The sequence below is a fragment of the Amblyomma americanum genome, chromosome 6 (genome assembly GCF_052857255.1).
Source record: "Amblyomma americanum isolate KBUSLIRL-KWMA chromosome 6, ASM5285725v1, whole genome shotgun sequence".
Lineage (NCBI taxonomy): Eukaryota > Metazoa > Arthropoda > Arachnida > Ixodida > Ixodidae > Amblyomma > Amblyomma americanum.
Genome location: NC_135502.1, coordinates 1,090,218 through 1,113,662, shown reverse-complemented (window position 1 = coordinate 1,113,662; position 23,445 = coordinate 1,090,218). Strand labels below are relative to the sequence as shown.

The window sequence follows — 23,445 nt, the reverse complement described above, 5'->3', positions numbered from 1 at the left end:
TAACCACGCGCTGCTAAACACGGGTACGCTAATGAGCACAAATACACGTACTTTCATTGGCCCTGCAATTCATTAGCTACACTGTCTTTAATGTAGCAACAAAGCCTGGGTATATCAACCAATTAAGTCTGGCACACCCGAATCTACTGAACACATACAAGCAAACATGTGCCAAAATTTAGACACAAAAAACGTCTGCCGCGAACGGCTCCAACTAAAGAATCAACGCCTCGTCAACGCAGCTCTTAGCTGCACTCTTGTGTATGCCATTATCATTTGGTGGCACGGTAACTTGTACTCTTTTCTACCTTAAAGGAGCTGCGAAACACCGCTTGAACGGATGCCGGTTACGCCTCAGATGGATTCTTTATGTCACACAGATGCTGACTCAAAAGGAATTACGAGAATCGATGCATAGGAACGGGAGTTATTCAATGAAGAAATTTCAAAATACAAGCAAACAAAATGCTGCCCTCAACTCGAATTTCGCGCAGCTTCCCATTCCCATTTCACTCTCCCAATGACGACCCTCAGGGCGACCAATCAAAACAGCCTATCTGGCAGCGCCGTTTGCATGGTTGCAACCAGTTAGAAGAGGCACTGGTTGCAACAACCATGTGACCGCCCAGCTGACCCAGCGATGCTTCACCGTCACGTCGACGGCGCAGAAGGGAACACTGATCAGTGGCGTTCCCTTACTTATTGATCCGAACTCGAGCGCGAGATACTGCGACGGTGTGACGGCCTGCTCAAGATATCAGACACATTTAGCGTAGCGCCTACCGCTACTGCTTACCGCCAACGATCGCCCGTCGCTCCTAGCGCGCTGGTTGGCCACGGCGAGCAAGGAGCGCGCGCTGTTGACGGGAACGTGGAGCCATCTGGTGCCACCGCCCGGTGATCCTCCACAAGCTGACGATGCGCACTCCCTGCTAACTGTGAAACGAACGCATCCTTCCTTGGGACCGAAAGAAACGCATAGAGTGCAATGGCTCGATCGGATCGATTCCGCAAAACCGCTCCCAGATACATAGAGAGCAGCCATAAGTGTTTAGTGCTAGGTCGTAGGATGCTTACAGAGAGGCGCAAAGTCCTTCGATGCAAAAAGTAGCCAGTGCCTCTGGTGGCGTGTTTTTGTTTTACTTGATTTACAGTGCTTTTATTTAGGGCAAACAAGTTGGTTTTGTTAATGTAATATAAAACACAAAAACTTGACAAAACGTATCTCTAGTTATTAACCCAATTTGCAGTATATTTACTGCTTGTCCCATCGTCAAGCTCGCACTAAGCGATGTCATATCCGCTGCTAAAAACTGCCACTGTATGGTGACACCGTCAGCGCCACGAATTTATTTTTGCGAGCTAATTAATATATTAAAAACCACAGTATACGTGGTACGGCCGATGCTAATACCATCACAATAACTCATTCTATGCAACCAACAGGCAAAACAATGCACTGAAAATGTGTTTCGAGGCCCCTTTAATTGGAAAATAATCTTTATCGAAGTTATACAAAAAAAGGTAACAGCCGATCAACTCCAAATCTTTAACCTGAAACAAAGTAGTTTTTCCTTCCCCGATTTTCACAAACACAAAAAAGAGGAATAAAAAGAACAGCTACTTCGAAGGGCTACGCGGCGTGAAAACTGACTCACCACCCCCATGTTGAAAAGATTAGTTTCTTCAGACGCGCCCGCCGGAGTCGCGCTCGGACTGATTGTCCTGCTGTCCAGGCTTGGCAAAAGGCGACTGAAAAAAGCCATTCCTGATCGCCACTGTCATCTCCGCTCCCTGTCGACGCGCTCCGAGAGCCTCGATAGGGCATACACAGTCGATAGCCGACACTGGGTAACGTGCAGTGACCAGAGCGAGAAGCTGCTCTTTGTTCTCGCCCCAAGCCGGGAAGCTCGGCCACCCTTTTGCCCTTCCTGGAATACAGTGCGGAAAGTGAAGGATTCTGTTCAAGTGCGCGCGCTGAACACGCCTGTATGCGTTGTCTCTGTGGCTCGACCCCTGTGCTGGCATGCGCTGAGTGTCGCGCAATCTAGCACCTTCTGATCTTTCGGGTAGCTTTCCTTTTTTCTTTACCGCCCTTCTGTCAGGTCAGGGTGGTCTGGGTCTTCCCGCAGGCCGACGCCCTTTGCAAAACCTCGCCCCTGTTTGGCTTGCAAGACGCGGTCAGGGTTAGAACAATCCGCGCATTTCGCCTGACCAGTAACCTTAGCCACAAATTTACGAGGTTCAATACGGGAAGGTTTTTCTTTCCCTTCTCCCGCATTTCCATCGGTGCTAAGATTAGCATCTGTATGCGAACCTCAATTTAGGGCCTGATTTTTCAACCGTTTCGTCCCTGCCCTTTTCCTTCTTTTTTGCCTGTACAGTTTTGTGTGCTTCTCCTGATCACAACTATCTTCCTCTAGTTTTTCAGTCGCACCTCGGAAACCTTCATTATCGACTACGCCTCGTCGAATCTCAAGTGCAAGCTCCAATCGCTTTAATTCTTTTTATTCTTTTTCAGCTTCGCTCCTATGGCGTTCCTTCTTTTTTTCCACCCCCGATCAGCTTCCTCCCTATCTATACGTGCTCTTTCCTGTTGGTCGGTTTTCTCTTTAGCCTTCCGCACCGCCTCCTGTACTAAGTTCCACGTATCTACAAGCTGATCGTTATTCTCGACATGCTTATAAATGGTCTTGCATAGCTCAAGTTTTGTTATTTTTCTCTGCAATTGTACTCGCAGTTCCTCGCATAACAACAGTAATTCCGACTTGGGCAATTTCATTAGGTCCATGACAACGCTTTCTCGGCTTTGGCTACTCTATATCTAAAACGTCGTGAGATTAACCCTTCTCAATAGACATACACTTCCCAGTGATTCAACATTATCCTCTCAAAATCTGAAGCCTGGCGAATCCGATAGCAAAAGCCGGAACGCTTACCAATTGAGAAAGCACGATGTTACACGGTTCATCCCAGCTGCTGCTAACCAGTGTTAGGGATTGCGCTACAACGCCACCGGTGCCACCAGAGTTGGAGACGGAGAGGCCTTTGGGTAGGCTGACTCGTTAAGCACCGCAGGCCCCGTCTTCAAATGACGTTGCCGGACTTCGTTAAGGAAGGAAACTACAATAGGGTTTATTTAAATTTTTACAAGCATGAGAATCACAATAAGGGATCTCTCCGAATGGAGGATGATAAGGGAGTATGGTTTTCACTGCACTCGCTGTCGAGTTTTATATTTTTCTTCGTCCCTAAACTCCCTAGGTTGAGGACGCCCTCGCCGTGGTGGGAGTTGCCTGACAATTTCATTCATACGCACAAACTCACACGACCGCGCATAGAGACACGCCCTCGTCACATGTCGAGCCTGGGAGAGAGGAGGATGCCATCGGGTTCACGCCAACAACGGATGGTGATGTTATCTGGCCAGTCGAAGGTTCCCACGCGCTGCTGACACCTGTTCTTCATTAGATGACAGCCGACGCGCCAGGCTAAATCGCAAGGTCGGGTCTAGAAGCCGATAGGGGTCGTTGGGACCTTTGAGACGCTTCCGAAGATTGCGGACGATGACCGCTAGCCCGCCGCTATAAGCCTGGACTCCATGTACGCGAAAACTCACGCGAACGCGAAGGCGACGGCGGCAAGCGACGAGCGACGCCGTCGCGCGAAGCAAAATGCATGTGTCGCTTGCCGTGTCGCTCGGATCTGCACCCGCAGAAAATTTCGCTCGTCGCCCGGAAGTCCCCCACGCGACTGGCCAATCAGAGCCCTCCAAAGCCGTTTCCGGTTTGTCCACGGTTTCTCACGGGCACATCTCACGAAACCAGCAACCAGCCCGTCGTCTTGGTCATCGCCACCGTCGAGAAAATATTTGGTTTTGTAGCTGAGAGGCAGACCCGCACGATTTAAATAATTAAAACAATCTACTTGTTGGGTGCGGAGGGCTCACAGCATTTGGAGCGGGCTACGCGAGCGGGCGTACTGCAGGGAGAGATGCGTGTCGAGCCGCGGGTACCGGCGCTCGATCCACCGTGCCGCTGCGCTCCAACTGTGCAGAAACACTCGCGGCGCGCATTCTCACTGGTAAATTATAGTTTGCTCACTTACAATCAAACTGCGGTGACAGTTTATGGGAGTGTTTTTACTAAGCCGGAGTGCACAGGCACCGAACGAAAGCACACCTCCCCCGTGAACCCGTGATGTGACTTCGTCTCCGCAAGCACGCCTTTGGCTATCTCCACTGCCGCTACACCGCTGCCGTAGAGGAAATATTCCTTTGGCCCTGACTATGAGGCACACTCACAAAATTTTAAGAGAGAGAACAGGTTACGGGCGTGTTTCTAAGCTTGAGTGCGCAAAGCACGGAATCCGCTGCGCACGTCGCGGGTTCGCGTCGCCTGCCGCCTTCGCTTGCATGGAGGTTGCCCACAAGCGACAGAGCGAACGCCAGCCGTCGCCGCCGCTGTCGCCTTCGCGTTCGCGTGAGTTTTCGCGTACATGGAGTCCAGGCTATACTCGGCGCGCAGTCTTCCACCCTTTGTTCCCCCAACATACTGGGAAGATAACTGCCGCTCGCTTGCTGCGGCGGCGTCTTTCAGGGCTCCGCTCTCCAGGGTATCATAATCCAACCGGGCGACGCTTGCTAATTGTAACCGGCTGACACCTAGGTCCATTCCGCGTGGTCCTTGGCGGCAAGCGTGGGCGCGATCACCATCGCGGTGCTCGGAGCCATCCCGAAGAATCAGAAGTGTTGGCTGCCAGCAGGCGAGACTTGCTGTCGCCGTGTCTAATCCAGACGGGCTGTCACCGTTCGTAACAACGCCTAGAATATCGATAGCTTTGGGGTCCGCCAGCCAGGTAGTAGGTAGGGGATTGTGATGTAAGAAGCGACGGTGCAAGAGAAGAAACAGTGCTCCATTTCGGCGTAGGAGGAAGGGAAGTTAGGGCTGCTGCGTGAGTTTGCACTGGTGTGGCCTAGCGAGGGTCAAGAGTAACTGGAGTTGAATTGTGCGGTATACGCAAGTTTCTCAGCATGTGAGGGACGGATGCGGCTTAGTTAGAAGTGATCACATACTCGTATGTGAGTAGTGTAGCTCGATGTCCTTCTTGATGACCACCCGGTCGTCCACCGTCTGTGGGTTTGACGGTAGAATCGCTGGCGCCCACGGTGAGAAATTTCGGGGGCTGATTTGCGAACCCATTGCCAGTCCCCATATGGCAAGGAATCCACCGAAGGCTTACAGGGTGCGGTTGCAATTGCATGAGTGTGTCATCTACAGTTTGTACAGACTACATAGGAAAGAAAAGAAAGAGGATATCAAGGGGTTCCGAGAACGGGCCGTTGGTGAAACTGAGATGATCGAGTGATGACTGGTGGTAGACAACTTTTGCCGCAGATCCGCTGGCGATTGTGTGAAAAGAGGCCACCGCTGCTGTTGCCCAGTGGCGGACGATGTTTGAATGCACATCCCGCCCTGACGGACTGATGCTAAGAGAAGCAGCATGCAGGGTGCATCTTCATATACTCCTGCGGATTTTACATGTGGATTCTACAGCAATAGGGACATTACGTACGTGATATGGATAAATTATTACACGATTAATTAAGTGAAGCTAATTAATCAACGTCTTGAATTTGTTTTAAGGCCCAAAATTACATAGCGAAATTGCAGGTAAACCACATGGAAGGCGAGCACAGTTTTTAAATTCTGTGAATCCTGTATTGTGGTTCAAAATATTGAAGTTTATAGACTCGTCTCTGAAAGCTCGTTAAGTTTGCTTTGTCACATTCTGCATTGAAAAAATGGCGTCGCTAGTAGACGAAGATTGCGAATTTTATGATGTAGAAAAGTCTAAATTTATATCAGCGACGCTATCGCGCTCAGCGACGCCATTTTATAAATGTGCAGTGTAGTAAGTCAAACTCAAAGAGCTTTCAAAAGATCATTTTTCACGCTCGATATTTCGAACTATGCCGATTCATAAAATTTAAAAACTTTGCTCGCCTTCGATGTTGACGGCTTTCATTTCGGGATATAATACTGCGCCCTAAAAATTAAAAAGCCGATTAGTAATTTTGCTTAATTCATTCGCTGTTAGTTGAGCTATATATCACATTCATGATGTTCCCTTTCCACAATCCACATGCACAGACTACACCGACGTACCTCTCAAGGTTCTTAAATCTTAAATCTGTACAGGCGAATCAAAAAAAAAGTCATTCCGCATATTAATAGCGTACATGAAGAACGATAAACATCTTCATGATATAATCTTGGAATGGTTGTAAATTATTAAAAATCCGAAAGTTTGTTTTTCGCATTATTTATGTTAAAAGAATTGCAGGACGCTTAAGCTTCGCCTTTAAGAGTGGAACGCCACAGCGTGCCGCAGCGCTGCCAGAGAGTCCACGGAGCGGCATCGCCTCGCCCGTTGGACAAATCACTCGGTGTCTCTAGGAGGCCTCTGAGAACAACACAGACGTTGCCCCACACTGGCACTCGTAGACGGCTGCGGTTCCATCGCACTTGTTCCGAAACGAACGGCACTACAACGACGCAGAAAGGTCGCCTACACGCGGCCATCTGCTGGGCCAGCGCCACACGATTGCGCTACGACTGCACGCCAAGCACGGAGGAAATATACCAGAAACGCATGGTACTCGCTTAATTCCGACATATGTAATTTACATGCTCATAATTACTCATGTACGCCTCAGTGGAGATCTCGAAGATTTGTTACAAATAAACCCGTGTATTCACTAAACGCGCCTTTATTCCTATTCAAACGTCGAGCCTGGTGTTTTGTGGCGTAAGCATGGTTACACTTTTCAGCACTGCATGCATGCATTAAAAAAAAAAAAATAGCCGTCGTGGCGGAGCGCTAGCGTTCCCGTCTCGAACGCCAAAATCCCTGGTTTGATTCCCAGCCTATACTCAGGTTTTTTTTTTTATTATTCATTGAGCGTGCGTGCCCTCCGATTTTTAAGCAGCCCCCGAATATTTCCGACGCGCGGTGCCGGCAACAACGACGACGCCGACGGCTTTTCGACCGAACGAGCTATATACGCCGTCGCGTACAATAATTCATCGTGCATTTCAATTCACCCAGCCCACTCTGCACGCCACCCGCAGGGCAGGTCGCGTATGAAGCGAGGTGGAAGGCAAGAGGAGGAAGGACCGCCCCGCCCCTCTGCCGGAGCAGCGCTCATCCGCAGCGAGCGGGCATCGCGCGCAGTCGGCGCCCTACGCGCGAGGGAGACGCTCGGGTAGCAGCGTCGCTCGCCGCCGCGCAGTGCAGCGTGCGGCCACCACGCCCCCTTCCGTTCGCGGGCCTTGATCGTCCGGCACCCTCTCTCTCCCGGTGGATCCACCTGCGCGCGTCCAGCATTGAGCCACAGTGGCAGAGAAATCGTCAGACCCGTGTGGTCGTCTCCCGGCATGGTTAGGCTGGACGTTTGAGGAGAGTTCGTGGCCGACACACGCTGCCGCATCATGACTCGACCGAGGCACTCTCTTGGGTGAGCGAGAGATCTGCTGTCGCGCGTAATCAGTCTAGCAGCTGGCCTATTTGCAAACTGGGTTAAGCCACCCTGATGCTGACGGCCAAATATTGCGTGGTCTGTCCTTTAACCCGCGTACTCTTAGGCTGCCCGTTCATTTTCGAGGCAAGGCAGAGTGCAGTAGAAGACTCAGCTCATGTGTCGAAACTATTAGCTTCAACTGCGAACAGCCTTTAGAAAATTGGACCGCACGTAGAGAAATAATAAACCTTGGGCGAACCCTAATTTAAAGCCAAAAAAGTTAGGCCGTGTTGTACCCAAAGAACGAGCGATGGCATTTTAGCTATGATCCGGGCCAAATTTGGAGGTCGCCATCGTGTCGGGCATGGTTAATTATGGCTGCAGCAGCGATTTTGATCCAAATTATGGGTGTGGGCCTAATTTACTTCTGGGGAATCAGTGCGAAAGCATTGACGTGTGCTACGTAGATGACGAGTGGGCAGTGCCGCCGGACGGAGCAGGTGACGCCCTGCAGTGCACGGCGCGAGGTCAGTTTAACAATAGGCATGTTCGGCTGTGGCGATGGTCCACTGGTCTGGCGCAGTGTCGCTCGCTGATCTGTTCACGGGCTCCACTGCCAGTCATGAATTTATTTCTATTTTTTTATCTAAGCACATTTTGACCTTGTCTAGGCTGAAGGTCAATTTCACACAGCGGACAGGCCAGATGGTGTTAGCCGGGGTCGGTGCATCGAGTGGAGCTCTCGCTCTAAAACCTAGGTGGTTCTTCTACATTTAGCATGATATATGATCACAGATAAATAAAGTGGAAAACACAGGTAAGTCGTACTTAGCGTGGTGTAACCTTTTGCATGATACGGGAATGAGGAGCTTAGAGGGGCGTAAAATTCGGCGGCTTTGGCACTGCAAAATAACATCCAACTCTGTTGTGAAGTATGACTAAGTAGAACGTGTTGTCGGGCTAGTTGGTTCAATATTTCAGACATGGTAGCCTTCGCGAAGCACACACAAGACAGGGTACGGAACGAGCGCTAACTTACAACTGACTTTATTCAACGGACACAGCATATATTTGAAGGAAAAAGAATGCACCATGAGCATGCGCAGCGAAAGGGCACAGCATGTGATAATCAGTATCACACCAAGCTTTACCGCCTTTTGTCGCAGTTCCCTCTTTCATTTTTGAAGGAAAATAAACCTCAACCAAGACCAGAACTTACATCGTCTTATCGAGGTAGGCTACCTAACTAATAGAACAGTACAACCGAAGAATCACAGATACGTGCATCTCCTCTTTTCTTTATGAAATAGGCTTCCATAACGTGCGATTGAATCGTGACTCTGTACGTACATGCTGTACCCTTTCGCTGCGCATGCTCAAAGTGCATTGTTTTTCCTTCAAATATATATGCTGTGTCCTCTGAATAAAATCAGTTGTAAGTTTGCGCTCGTCCCGTGCCCTGTCTTGTGTGTGTTTCGCGCAGCTACCATGTCTGAAGATACGTTGTGAATATGTCAGCATTCACCGTGCGGCACATTCAAGCGGAAGCGAAAGTAAACGGAGCGCTTACGAATGGCATCACCGCGGCGCTCAGTTTAAAGCTGACGAAGAACTTTCCAGATAACACACGGGAATCACCTACAACAATTTCTAATAGCCTACAAGAAGTTGCAAGTGGTTGCAGTCATTCCATGCAAATTTGTATGCATCTTGCGTCACAAACAAGGACAGCCGCGCGCTAGCGGTTTTGTTTATCCTTTTATTCGGCATTTATTGCGTACTGCCAGCCTGGATGTGAGGCCTTAAGCCGGAGTGGGTGGTACAGAGCAAGAAAGTGTACAGTAATAAAATGTGCATTCAGTCAAACAAAGGAAGGCGTGAAAATAACATGTACAACACGTGCAAAGCAAAAACATAAATATAAGCATTAGGTAAAGGCAATGTGAAGCACTACAAGTGCGTTACGGAACGCACTAAAAAAATATGAGACGGTTGAACACTCAACCACACTTGCAGGTAGGCCATTCTAAGTGGGAACTGTTGGCGGGAAAAAATGACGCTTTAAATACTGTTGTCCTACAAGAAAAATCGCCCGCTTCTGAAGTGAAAGCTTCACAACGGTACCTCGTAACGCTTTCGCGGTGCTTGCGGTTTTGATCTTCCAAGTGAGCCAGAGGTCAAACCCCTTAAGGCGAGTTTCGGATGTCCACCAATATATACACCACAGCTTTGGCTCTCTAACCAGGTTCAGGAGTAGTTGAACCGCAGCTATTTTTTTTTTTTTAAGGTGAAAGATCGGGTGTGTCGCCGGGTAACAGACTGGAAATAAGAATTTTTGTTTATTCCGAGTTGATTATGATAAATCAAGAAGAACCGTTTTATTATTTAGTGGTATCGTCTTACCTGCAGGGTCTCTACATTGGTCATCTGCAAAAGGACTGATGGGGATGTTTCCCAGCTCTGAGAATTATAAACCTGACACATTCACGCTGAATATTATGAAGTTTGGTAATATTGATCTTTGTGTGTGGGTCCCATACAACTGCATCATATTCTAAAATATGTCTAATGAAAGACTTGTATCCAAGTAGTCCGATTTCTGTCGTGGATTAATTTGCCAAGGGTTCTCCTTAAACATCCAAGTTGCTTCATTGCTCTGTTTACAGTAAACGTTATGTGGTCGTTCCATTTCAAGTCTGATGTAATTATGACTCCTGAGTACTTGTAATTCGTAACCTGAGATAAGGCATTATTATCGATCGCGGAGTTAAACTTCAAAGGATTAACTTTGCGCGGCCAGATCATGGCTACTGTTTTTTTCATAAAGTACACATTTGGCAAGTTGCACGTCAGGCCTGAATTTTACGCAGACATATTTAATAGCTCTTGATCGTCGTGGCTGATTATCTCATGATAAAGTATGCAATCATCTGCGAACAGGTTATTTTAACTCGTATATCGGATGCTGTGTCATTTATAAAGAGTAGGAAAAGTGATTGTCCCATGTCGGAACCCTGTGGAAGGGCGGATTGTACAGAGGCAGAGGCCGAACTGATTCCATCAGTAGATACTGCTTTACGCCTTAATGATTGGTATGCAGCTAGCCATGCGAGCAGATAATCATTTTTAACTACAGGTTTTAGTTTCAAAAGCAGTATGTGGTCGCACACACGATCAAAAGCCTTCTGGAAATCCAGAAATGTCTACTTGGCTGCCCCTATTCAATGATGCTGCCAGATCATGGACAGTTTCCCGCAGTCGCGTGACTCTGGAATATGTTTACGACGAAAGCCGTGCTGTCAACCATCAATAATGCTCCTCTGTTCAGCAAAACTGGAAATATACGCGAACATAATGTGCTCAAGTGTATTTACGCATGCGCATAGCAAGGAAACAGGCCTGTAAGAGGAAACAAGAAGGCGGTCGTCTGTTCTTGGTGCTGGGCTGATTTTCGCATGTTTCCAATCGTTCGGAAGTTTTGCACGTGGCTGATTTTTCAAATATCAAACATAAGTACTTTGAGCACCATCCAGCATAACGGTAAAAAAAAGGGTGTGGGAACGCCTTCTCTGACATCTAGACTAAGCAGAAGTGCTAGTTCACCCTCTTCGCTCATAGATACATCACTTATTAGAGGAACTTCGTCAAAATCGTTGAATTGAGGAGTGACGTCATCATCTGTGGTGAAAACAACAGAAATAAAGGTCTAAACAATCAGCTATTTCTTTTCCGTCCTGTACAGGAGTGCTGTTTATCGGGAAAGTTGGAATAGACTGCTTCTTTGGCGATAAGTGATGCCAAAATTTTTCCGGGGACGCAGCAAGGAATTCTTTTAAACGCAGGCTTTGATAGTAGTCCTTACTTTTTTATGGAATTTTTCAGATGCAGACGCAGTTCATATAACCGGTGGGCGCCTGCCGGGGAATGGCGTTGTCGATATTGTTTGCTTGCTATTTCGACTTTACGTCCTGCACGGGCCATTTGGTTTACGTTTTACGACCTTTTCTGTGGAATGAGGCATTTTATACAGTGCAGCCATAACCTATCAACAGACACGTAGTAAACGACACCATTTTGTGGTCCGAAAATTTTTCAAAAACTATTCACGAGGAATAGATCCAAGGTTGACATACTTCCAACATGAACACGAGTGCTTAGCTTCACTAACTGGGTTAAATTGTGTAGTCGGATCATGTCAAAAAAGAGCTCAGGCACACGAGAGCACGCGTTTGGGAACTCATTAGTCCAATCAACGTCTGAAACGTTAAAATCACCTGTCAACAAAATCCTGCAGGATTGGTTCCTATATCCGCATAGAAATTCATTCAGACTTTCAAAGATGCAAGGCTGCTGTTTGTAAGGCGATAAAATGCACCATTCAGAAGGTGAAAACCTTCGAGAACCAACCTCACAACAAGGCACTCCAATCCAACAGGGTCAGACAGTGTCGATACACTTAAGTATACTCTTTAAAACGTACGGTTATCCCACCACGTGGGAATCTTTGTCCTTACGGTGAATTCCGTAACCTGCCGGAGTGATTGCGACATCACTGATCTCTCGATGCAACCAAGTCTCTGTAATAATTATTATGGGTGGGCTATGGACCATTATGATACTTTACAGATATTCTGTATTGTTAACTATACTACGTGCATTCATGTTGAGACAAAAAAATGCACTGTTGACTGACACGAGTCTCGGGTCACGGTGGGTTGTCAGACGCGAGTGAACGTACGACAGGCACCACTTTCACTTCGGTGCGGTCCCATTGAAACATTTCTTTGTAATTAATTCTAATTTTGTCGTAGAGCAGCTTGACCTTTCCTTCTTGTTTCTAATGTCAGCCGTATTCTCTGAGAAACATTTTCTGACTTTTCTTGTGGCTGCTAAAAAGTCTTCCGCAACGGATATTTTCCTTTCTTTTCTGTCGTAAAGCAGTTTTGACACATTTCTCGATGATGAACAAGTTTAAGAGTTATTGACTGCAGTTTCTCTGGGTTCTTTGTGCGAATTCTGTGTATCCTTTCTACAGAGGATACATGCAGGCCGAGTGTGTTTTTGAACAAGTCATAAACCACATCTTCTATATGTGATGAAGACGTTTCATCTGTGCGCTCAGTAATGCGAAACACAATAAGGTTACTTCTCCTACTTCTGTCTGCGATGTCAACTAATTTATTTCCAAGGCTTTAGCTAGCTTTTCAAGAGGGCAACGTCAGTGCAGTCACGTGGCAGATCATGCGACCTACTGACGTCAACACAATCTGCCCACCGTGGCAAGTGGCAACTGCCCCATCCGGCATTTCATCAACGCTTTACAGGCAATCCGTTCGGCAGTGTGTGTGGCGTTCGTGAACGTAGCCATGCAAAGGAAGCTTTCGCTTCTCACCAGGGTTAACCACAATTCAAACCACAGCTAATTTTTTTTCCATATCAGTGATCCCCGTGCCTACCTCCTCCACGATTGCTGCTGGCCGCCGCGGTGGCTCAGTGCTTATGGCGCTCGGCTGCTAAACCGAAAGACGCGGGTTCGATGCCGGCCGCGGCACTTGCATTTCGATGGGAGCGAAATTCTAGACGTCCATGTACTGTGCGATGTCAGTACACGTTAAAGAACCCCCGGTTGCCAAAGTTTCCGGAGCTCTTCACTACGGCGTCCCTCGTAGCCTGAGTCGCTGTGGGACGTTGAACTCCATCAAACCAAACAATTGCTGGTGATTCGTCAACATGCTAGAGCTTCCACTCGATTGCGTTCAGCCTTTCCTGCATGCACTTGTGACGATCCAGAAAATGTAACAGTTCTTGAGCATTCGGTCCAGGATGAACCTCAATGTCTCCACAGAACACCATCCCTGACCGCAGAATATCCTGCACGTACAGGTCGTCATCATCATCATTATCAGCCTGACTACACCCACTGCCTCTCCCATATCTGTCCAATTAACCATTTCCTTTGCCAGCAGCGGTTACGGTACAGCCGCAAACTACTTAATATCATCCGCACATCTAAGCGTTTGCCGCCCCCTGCTACGCTTGCCATCTCTTGGATAACACGACGGCACGACGCGCTGACTATCAACTCCTTTTTTTTTTATTCCGCCGGAAGCGAAATATATCGCTGGAAAAACATGAAAAACATGTAAACATGCACAAACATTGTAAATAACCCCGATACGGAAAGGTGCAATCATTGCAGGTGATTTGCAGCCGTCAGACTGATAACTTACTTCCGTCTCAAGCAGTCTAACAGATGGCTCGCTGACGCAACTCTAAAGGTAGAATCTGCAGGGCTGCCTTAGCTGTCCTCCGCGAAGCAGTACACCTCAGAAAAACAGCAACCCACAAATTAATCTGGGTTCCGGCACACACGGGAATAGGAGGAAACGAAAGGGCAGACAACTTGGCTCGAGAGATCACGTACCGAGCCGAGCGGCCATACGCCCTGGGACAGCACTTCACCGTGGAGATCGGATTTTCAGAATGCCTAGACTACCAAAGAGGCAGGAGAATTAGATACTCCCCGTCACATAAGGGCATCACACAACAAGAAGCAGCTAGTTGGCGGAGGCTGCAAACGGGAACATTCGTTAACCTACATATACTTAGCAAGATGTATCCTACACAGTATAGGAACACATGCCCGTGGTGCGGGCCAACCCCACGCTTTACCATATAACCTGGGAGTGTAAGCGAAACTACACGTTCCACCAACACAAAACCCCGAGTGCGGAGCAGTGGGAGAGCCGGCTCACCAGCTGCGAGCTCGCCGCCCAAAGGGCAATGGTGCAGCACGCAAGCGAAGCAGCGCGACTCAGTGGAGCCCTGGACTAGGGGCCCAACCCTGCTTTGAAGGTCAAGAGTCTGCAGCGATGCAGACGAAGACCGAACGCTAAACCCTTAATGGACCAAATAAAGTTTGTTTCTCTCTCTCTGGCCTCCCAGCTGAATTACGATTGCTGCGGAGATTTGCCTGACTTTCTTCGTTCTGTATTTCTTTAGGGCGCGCGTGCTGTCCAAGAGAGGAGTGCAGTTTTTTGGTGGGCATTCCTCGCAATGCACGTCTAGATTGCTGTCTGCGCCTGTTGTTTGCAGTCTGGCGTGCTCACTTAGTCGAGTATTGAGAGAGCGACCCGTCTGCCCGGCGCACGTTCTCCCACACGATAATGGTACACCAGACAGCACTGGCGGTCCGTGTAGCGATTTTGACGCGTCGTGTCACATGTGCCTTGTAATGGTTCGTCATTGTTGACCCGCCGACACAAGGCACTGAGCTTGTTCGTTGCAGGAAAAACCACTCGAATGCCAGCGCGCTCCGCACATTTCTTGATTCGAAGTGACAGTTAGTGAACGTATACGGTATGACTGCTGTCTTAGACGGTTAGGGATCAAGAGCACAATGCTAGGGAAACCTGCATCTAGTAGTCTTTCTACCTGGACGGCGCGCTTGCAACCACCTCAGGAGGACATGACCTGCCAAGCGCATTCTTGAGCGCCGCCTTTGCTATCCCACGCTTTACGAGCTTTGAGGGGAGTACGAGAGGAATTTCTCTTTTGATCGTGGAGCATACTTCCAGCACACGTGGTGCGTTGCGAGCGTACGCTCCACATCCAGAAAGCGCAACGTCTTGTTTGAAGGCAGGTCCTTTGTCACTCAAAGTCTTTCATGACTGTTTCAAACACATGGGCGGTGCTCGTCCATCCGTGTCTCCTTATTCGCACTCAGACAGGACCGGGAAGTCGTCAACATAGCGGCGGAAAGCTTTGACGACACCTTATGCCAGAAGGTATCTTTCAGTTGTCGGTCATGCCGTGCCAACAGAAAATCACTCAGGATGGGTGCCAAACATGCATATGCCTTCTTTCTGCACATAGTGCTCCATTGCTTAATTCCACTTTCAAGGAGCGAAGGTAGCATGGTCATTCCGCCGCGGTGGCTCAGTGGTTATGGCACTCGGCTCCTGACCCGAAAGACGCGGGTTCGACCCGGCCGTGACAGTGGAATTTCTATGGAGGCAAAATTCTAGAGGCCCGTGCACTGTGCGATGTCAGTGCACGTTAAGGAGCCCCAGGTGGCCGAAATTTTCGGAGCCCTCCACTACGGCGTCCCTCATAGCCTGAGTCGCTTTGGGACGTTAAACCCCCATAAACCAAGCCATGGCCATGGCCAGAAACTTGTCCACGCTCACTGCACACGTGTTCTGGAAGCGAACGTCCCCAAAACCGTCAGTGCCTTCGCTGGCGACGTTCTTTATCGCAGCGTGCGGTAAGGAGAAATTCATGCCCTTGAAAAGAAGCGAAAAGTCACTCCCATACCTCGGGTTGATAACGAGTTGATAGTCAGCGCGTTGTGCCGTCATATTCTTTCTTCGCCCTATGTTTCTGCGCTGTTTTTTCTCTGAAGTCTTTAAGATGTACCAACTTGTCAAAGTATGTGCCTCAAATAGGTAAGACTTCAATTTAGCACCTCAAGAATGGCTAAAATTTCAAAACGCTTTCATGAACGTTTCAATCCGCCAATTCCACCCCCCCCCCCCCCCCCACACACACACACACACTTTTTTTATTTTTCAAGTGCATTCATCTCCCGCCTCTGAGAATTAAAGAAAGCAAACCAAGTACGTTCGGTTATAATTTAGTCTCCTTGAAAGACAGCAAAAGCATTATCATACATCGTTCACCTTCTGCACAACTGTTACCACCAGAACAACCACAACTATCATCCCATTACTTCAGACTTTGGAGACCAGGGCTTCCAGATCATGTTCGCTGCTATGACATCAGTTCATAAGTAATTTTCGTGCGAAGCGCGTGTTCATTGAAGCCGTTTGTTTTTACGCAGGAAGCGCCACTATTGATGTCATCTGCGACGTCACTACAACAGTGATTAATTTCGCGATGCCACTCCTGTCAAATTCAATCTCAGTGGAAACTCGAGCTTCACTTCGCTCGTATGTAGCTAGCTACACTCTAAAAAGAATTAGGAGTAAAAGGGGGACTCAGCCCTCCTCTTGCGCACTCAATGAGGGGGCAGATTACTGCCGTGTTGGCGTTTAGTGTGCGTCGGTTACTGGCTAAGTTGCTGCTAGGCTGAACTTCTGACGCCTTCAGTCTGTCGAAGATCGTTGTGTCGGGACCCGTCTCTTGTGTTTCCAACCACAAACCCTGCCAGCACGCGCTACCCGTTCGTGGCCAAGCGTAACGCGGCGATTAAGCGCTGACCTCGAGGACGCACGCTTGGCACGCACGGCGCCTACTAAACATGCGGCGCCTAGCACACTTGTCGTCACACCAATGTTTTCCTTTGTTTTTCTTTATGGTGTGCAGTTGTTGTAAAGAGGCGCCTGTCACAAGTTTTGTTTACTTCCTCTTCACTTTCTTATTTTTCACCCTCCTTCTGTAGTTACTTCTTCGGGAAAGCTGCACTGAAGGCCCTTTTTGCGACACGCTCGACGCTTGTGTTTCGTGTAATATTACGCTTAAAAAGAATAAATGGTTCTCCACTTGCGCTCAGCTTCAAAGTGGCCTGCGTCGTCTTATTTCTACCGCACATTAGATGCATTTTTTGTTTAATCGACGGGGGAGGCGGGGCAAGGAACAGGGCCTGGCCTTCCTCACTGCCAAGACACTTTCGCTTGAACACAGCACTAAGTCGGCGGCGCACCCAACTATTTTGGATGCCTCGGAACTACGACCTCGTCGATGATCAACGCTATATATATATATATATATATATATATATATATATATATATATATATATATATATATATATATATATATATATATATATATATTGTGTTGAGGACTAAATCTATGATAATAGACTTCTCAAGCCTTCAAAACTCTTCTTCTGCACTCGCTCTCTCCTCCTTCCCAACTCACTTCTTAACCAAACCCTGCTTAACTTTCCTGCTTTATTTTATGTGATGTCTCTCTCTCTATCATTTTTACAACATTTCTGCGTGCGTATTTTATCTAGCATACTCCGTTTCTTCTTCTTCGTAGGTCTTGCCGTCTTGCTGTTCCCCGTATCCAAGACCTTTTACACAGCGGCGCCTCCGTCTGTTTGTGTACACCTTCCACTGAGGCTTACCCGTATGCCCTCCCTCGTTGTGCACAAGCCCAAAGCAGATGCGCAAGTACTCGATACGCCACGCATTCAAATTCTCTCATATCTCCCGGAGCACTTTACTGTTCGCTCCATGCGTAGTCCTCCTCACCGTTCTGAATACGAGCTGCGAGCCGAGCAGGACAACTGCGCTGCATAAAGCACAAGGACTGAATGGGAGGCGCCACGGTGGCCCTTGGGGATCGATCAGTGGCGCTGCTTCGGAAACAAGGTCACCCGAGCCGCTGAGTCGATATGTGTTGCCCGGTGAGAGGGAGCGGCTCTTCTCCGCTGAAGAGACGGTCCCATTATTTCTCCCTCTCACCTCGCTGCAATTCGAGCGCCTTTCTGCAATTATGAGCGAGTGGCACTTGGAGAAATCTTAAGATTATACTTCAGGAATGAACTACCCGTAGCGACATAGCGTAGGGGACGAGTTGGTAATGCATACCGGAAGAGTGGAACAGAACAAAAAAAAATGAAGGAAAAGGTAAGGAAAGAGACAGGCAAGCGCGAAACTTAAACCGCCTTTTTTATTCCGAAGTGCTTATTAAAGTACCACATCGTCGCGCTGACACGCTCATGTGAACATTAGGAAGAAATAAAAGTATCATATCCCAAATCTACCTTTCTGAAACTTCTGCAGGCTTGTATTTTGCCGCAGAGACCTCTCTCACGCTTAGTCAATGCCACGGATGCCTTGCTCACCCCGTGTGCTTCTTCATAGATATGAAGCGCCTCTGATTTCCAGCACAAGTTGATGTGGTGGCTGGTAGGTGGAGGGCTGTCTTGCAGGCTGTCTTGTAAGCTCACGGAGAAGCTGCTGGCCCTCGGACTTCACAACTCGTTCGAGGAACTCAAAGAAGCGCAACTAGTGTCACAACGAGACAGGCTCCAGTAGACGACCACTGGCAGAGCGCTCCTCATAAGACTGGGGCATCAAGCAACACTAAGAGCAGAGCAGAGAACAGCGAGTCTGCCTGATAATTTCCGCAGCACCATCAAAATAGGCTCGCTCTCCAAAAGTATGGGTCCAAATTTACACGCAGCTAGGCGAAACGCCCGAGCGAAATATGTAGAAAAATACTTGGCAGTCAAGGCGAACACCGTCTACACGGACGCCGCGATGTACCCCCGGAGACGGGGAACAACGGAGCAAAGAGTCGTCGCGACAGTAATAGGCTCAGACTATAAGGAGATCACTTGCGCGTCGGCACGGGACTGCACGGTAACCGAGGGAGAGGAAATGGCTGCTGCTCTAGCGGCCGCTTAGGGTTATCGCGCGAATAAGTCCTTAACAATTCGCACAGATTCGAAAGAGGCATGCCGTGACTACATTAACGGCATAATAGGTAATAAAGCGCTCCAAATCCTCCTCCGCGCAGGCCTACCCAAAGATCCCATTAGACACACCATTTTCTGTATACTAGGACACACCGACTGACTGACTGAAAAACTTTATTTTCAACATATATACAGGGAGCTAGTGGAGCGGTCCTTAAGGGTCCGTTCCTTATACAAATGATAGGTGGGTTGCTCATTACAGCAGCCATTGGCGGCAGCTGCTGCTCGGGTGCGCCCGACCAGGGCCTTTTGGCTCGCCAGGTCAGAGCAGCCGAGCAGGGCCGCCTTCCAGTCCTCCCGGACAGGGTTGGGGATAGGGGGAAGATGCGAAGTTGATTGCATTGCCCACACCATGTGCTAAATGTCCGAAGTCTTTTCCCTGCAGTGCGGGCACTCCCCTGTGCACACGGTCGAAATGTTTGATTACTGCCGGGCACAGAAGTGTTTTAGTATAAAGGCGAAGGAGTAAGTGTTCCTCCGCCTTCGTGAGGCCCTTGCAGGGCTTAGGAAAGATTTCGTGGCCGGATTGGTAATACTGGATGATTTCCCTGAAGGCAAAAGCCGGATTAGGGTCGGAGTCCGCATCGGGGGGAGGCGAGGGTGATGCCCGGAGAGTGAGCGCGCGGGCAGCGGCTTCGGCCTTCGTTGCCCTCGAGACCCGTGTGCGCGGGAGTCCATACTATTGTGCGGGACGCGGGAGCCCCGAGATAATTACCATGTTGAAGAATTTGGTACGCCAAATAGGGAATAGAGCCCCTTCCGATGTTCCTGCAGGCCCCCCGCGAGTCGGTAACGATGACCCGCGAGTCCTGATCGGCGGCGGCGAGCGCGATTGCCACCTCTTCCGCATGAGTAATGTCTTGAGCTTTGAACTTAAGGCTGTTCACTGCGGTGTTTTGGTGGACGACTGCGGCTGTGTGCCAACCCCCATGATGTGGGCCGGTGGCGTCCACGTAAAATACTCAGTGTTTGTTTCCATAGTAGCGTGCCAAGGCTTCCGCCCGCGCGAGGCGCCGGCCACTACGGTCGTCTCGTGTCATGTTGGCCGGAAGAGGGCGTACGTGCAGGGCGTATCTCCAGATTTCGGGGATGCGCACGCGCTCTTCCGTTAGTGCTGGATGGTTAGTGCGCCTGTTGTGTTATCTTCTTGTCCTTGTCTTTTTGTGCGCAGTACCCCCCTCCTTGTATTTACTATGATTGACCGACTAGCCCAACAACGTACGCTCTTAAACTATGTTTCTTCTACCGTGGGCCCTTTCTTTTGTGTTGCTCCTTCAAACTGTCATGTTTCAACTGTGACTGCGCCTGTTGTGTTATCTTCTTGTCCTTGTCTTTTTGTGCGCAGTACCCCCCTCCTTGTATTTACTATGATTGACCGACTAGCCCAACAACGTACGCTCTTAAACTATGTTTCTTCTACCGTGGGCCCTTTCTTTTGTGTTGCTCCTTCAAACTGTCATGTTTCAACTGTGACTGCGCCTGTTGTGTTATCTTCTTGTCCTTGTCTTTTTGTGCGCAGTACCCCCCTCTTTGTATTTACTATGATTGACCGACTAGCCCAACAACGTACGCTCTTAAACTATGTTTCTTCTACCGTGGGCCCTTTCTTTTGTGTTGCTCCTTCAAACTGTCATGTTTCAACTGTGATACTATGCCTGTTGTGTTATCTTCTTGTCCTTGTCTTTTTGTGCGCAGTACCCCCCTCCTTGTATTTACTATGATTGACCGACTAGCCCAACAACGTACGCTCTTAAAGTGGATGTGAAGTCGGGCAAGCAGGCGGTGACCCGACGGCGTCTTTGAGAGTCTTGTGTAGTGGTTTGTCAAGTGTGCTTCTCGGAGCTCCATGAAGGTGTTGACCATCCCCAGGCCCAGGAGGCGCTGGTTGGACGTGGTGACCGGGAGGTCGAGAGCACGCTTGTAAGTCTTACGGAGAACCACCTCAAGGGCTTTCTCGTCACATTTGCGAAGATGGAGGTAAAGAGTCGAGTACAAGACTCGACTGGTTACGAATGCGTGCGCCAACCGCAAGGCATCTTTGCACGTAACCACCCGCGGTTATTGGAAACCCGGCTGATCATGCGGCCCACCTGGTCCCCCACCTTGCGAAATTTGGCCTGTGTTATGTCGACACGGCGGTGTTTATTGATAAAGAGACCCAGTACTCTGATCTCCGCGTGTTCTGAGATGGGTCCGCTCGCTAGGGACAGTTCGATTTTGGTAGTGCACTTCGGCGAGGGTCGAATGTGCACACCGAGACAGAAGGCAACCAAAATGTCGATAGAGTCGCTCGCGAGTACACTAACCGAGCTCTCTTGAACGAAGACCCGGAGGACTTCTTGACGGTAATCCCGACGTACTCCGACATTCTAAATTATTACAGAGGGACGGGACTAAAGTATCCTCCTCCCCACAGCAAATTGAATCAACAAGAAGCAGTTTACTGGCGGAAGCTGTTAACCGGAAACTTCCCCAATTTACACATCCTTAGCAAAATGTTCACCCGACGCGGTGGCTCAGTGGTTAGGGCGCTCGGATACTTATCCGGAGTTCCCGGGTTCGAACCCAACCGCGGTGGCTTCGTTTTTATGGAAGCAAAGCGCTAAGGCGCCCGTGTGCTGTGCGATGCCAGTGCACGTTAAAGATCCCCAGGTGGTCGAAATTATTCCGAAGCCCTCCACTGCGGCATCTCTTGATATTTGTAGTCATACAGCACAACTGTGTAGTCCAGATGAGGAGTGCACTCGTAGGTTCTAAAACGTTGCACCAAATCTGAAGCAGTTGAGCCATCCAACGACTGATATCATGTTCCGACCAGCTCTCATACAGGCAGCTTCCTGTTTGGCCCACGTATGCAGGAGCCACAGCAGAGCGGAATTCGATATACCACTCCAACCTTGCGCTGCATGTATATGGTGCGTTGTGACGCACATTGCATTCTTGCGTGCTTGAGTCATTATCTTTATCGCTTTTCAAAGAAGCAGGGATCTTGCCCACTTTGTTTGGACCGGGAAATACTACCTTGGTACCGAATTTATCCGCCACCTCCTTCCACCTGTGCGACAGCTTGTGGACATAGGACACTGCTGGCATTTTCTTTTTTTTGGTTTCTGGGCTGCCGTTTTCAGCCTCTTTCTCCTGCTCTGACTTCATTCGTTGAAGCAGCCTGTTACAGGTTAGATACCAGAACATTTTCAGCGTATCCTGCTCCTCTACATCGATCCCATCGTATTCTGAAGCTTGTGCAGTTACACCAAGATCTGGAAAACATTTGCTTGATTATGGCTCCAATCACTCGAAGCTGGTAAAAAACGGGGTCACTGGCTCATCGATATGTAGCAGGTTACGCTTTGTCGTCTGGCCACATCGACCAGGCCGATGGGGTAATTTGAGCGCACATCATAGACGACTATTTGGGAAGCCCATCAATGGTCCCAAAGTCCAATCCAACTCTTTCCCTGGGGTATACGGTATATATCGATACAACCATGGCTTGCCTTGGAGCAGCATAAGAAGGCCTGTCTTCGTGGACATAACCAAAGCTTCAGGATACAATGGGATCGATGTAGAGCAGCAGGATACGCTGAAAATGTTCTCATATCTACCTGTAACAGGCTGCCTCAACGAATGAAGTCAGAGCAGGAGAAATAGGCTGAAAACGGCAGCCCAGAAACCAAAAAAAAAAGAAAATGCCAGCAGTGTCCTATGTCCACAATCTGTCGCACAGATGGAAGTTAGTGGCGGGTAAATTCGGTACCAAGGTAGTATTTCCCGGTCCAAACAAAGTGGGCAAGATCCCTGCTTCTTTGAAAAGCGATAATGACTCAAGCACGCAAGAATGCAATGTGCGTCACAACGCACCATATACATGCAGCGCAAGGTTGGAGTGGTATATCGAATTCCGCTCTGCTGTGGCTCCTGCATACGTGGGCCAAACAGGAAGCTGCCTGTATGAGAGCTGGTCGGAACATGATATCAGTCGTTGGACGGTCTTGGCCAGATGTGGTGGCACGTTGCAGAGCCTGCGAGTAGTCTCCTTATCTGGACAATAATCACAAAGATCAGCTTGTGCGGGAATTAATGCAGGCATTCAGTATCTACCACTAGGCAGACATGCGTGTGAGCAACGAATCCGCGGCGTTGAGTAAACGTGAGATAGTTATTTTTGGGCATAGGTACAATCTTGTACAAGATTGCGCGATTTGAGATATGCTACATTTATATCTTTTTACGATGACAGCATGCCAGCGCTGCCATATGGTATTTAAGCGTGCAATTCTGAATATAAAAATAGCTGCGATTTCAGCGCTTGTCCGTCTGTTTCTTTACATTACCCTTCGTTTTCTGCAGTGTTCCTGTCTTCCAGAGTAAATTAAATGCTGCCTACAGGACGTATTTTCACGACGTCCGGGACCTGCAGAAATCATTCACGCAATAATTGTCATGTTCGCAAAAATGCAAATATCTGA

General features: G+C 48.8%; 1 protein-coding gene across 1 annotated transcript in view; it reads left to right on the top strand.

Moving 5' to 3' along the window:
- Positions 1–7,232: 7,232 nt before the first annotated feature.
- LOC144136180 (uncharacterized) overlaps positions 7,233–23,445 on the top strand; it is a 66,178-nt gene continuing 49,965 nt past the window's right edge. Inside the window, exon 1 of the mRNA XM_077668249.1 lies at positions 7,233–7,519. Within this exon, the coding sequence (XP_077524375.1) occupies positions 7,494–7,519 (26 nt within the window). The 5' untranslated portion in view covers positions 7,233–7,493. The remainder of the gene's footprint in view (positions 7,520–23,445) is intronic.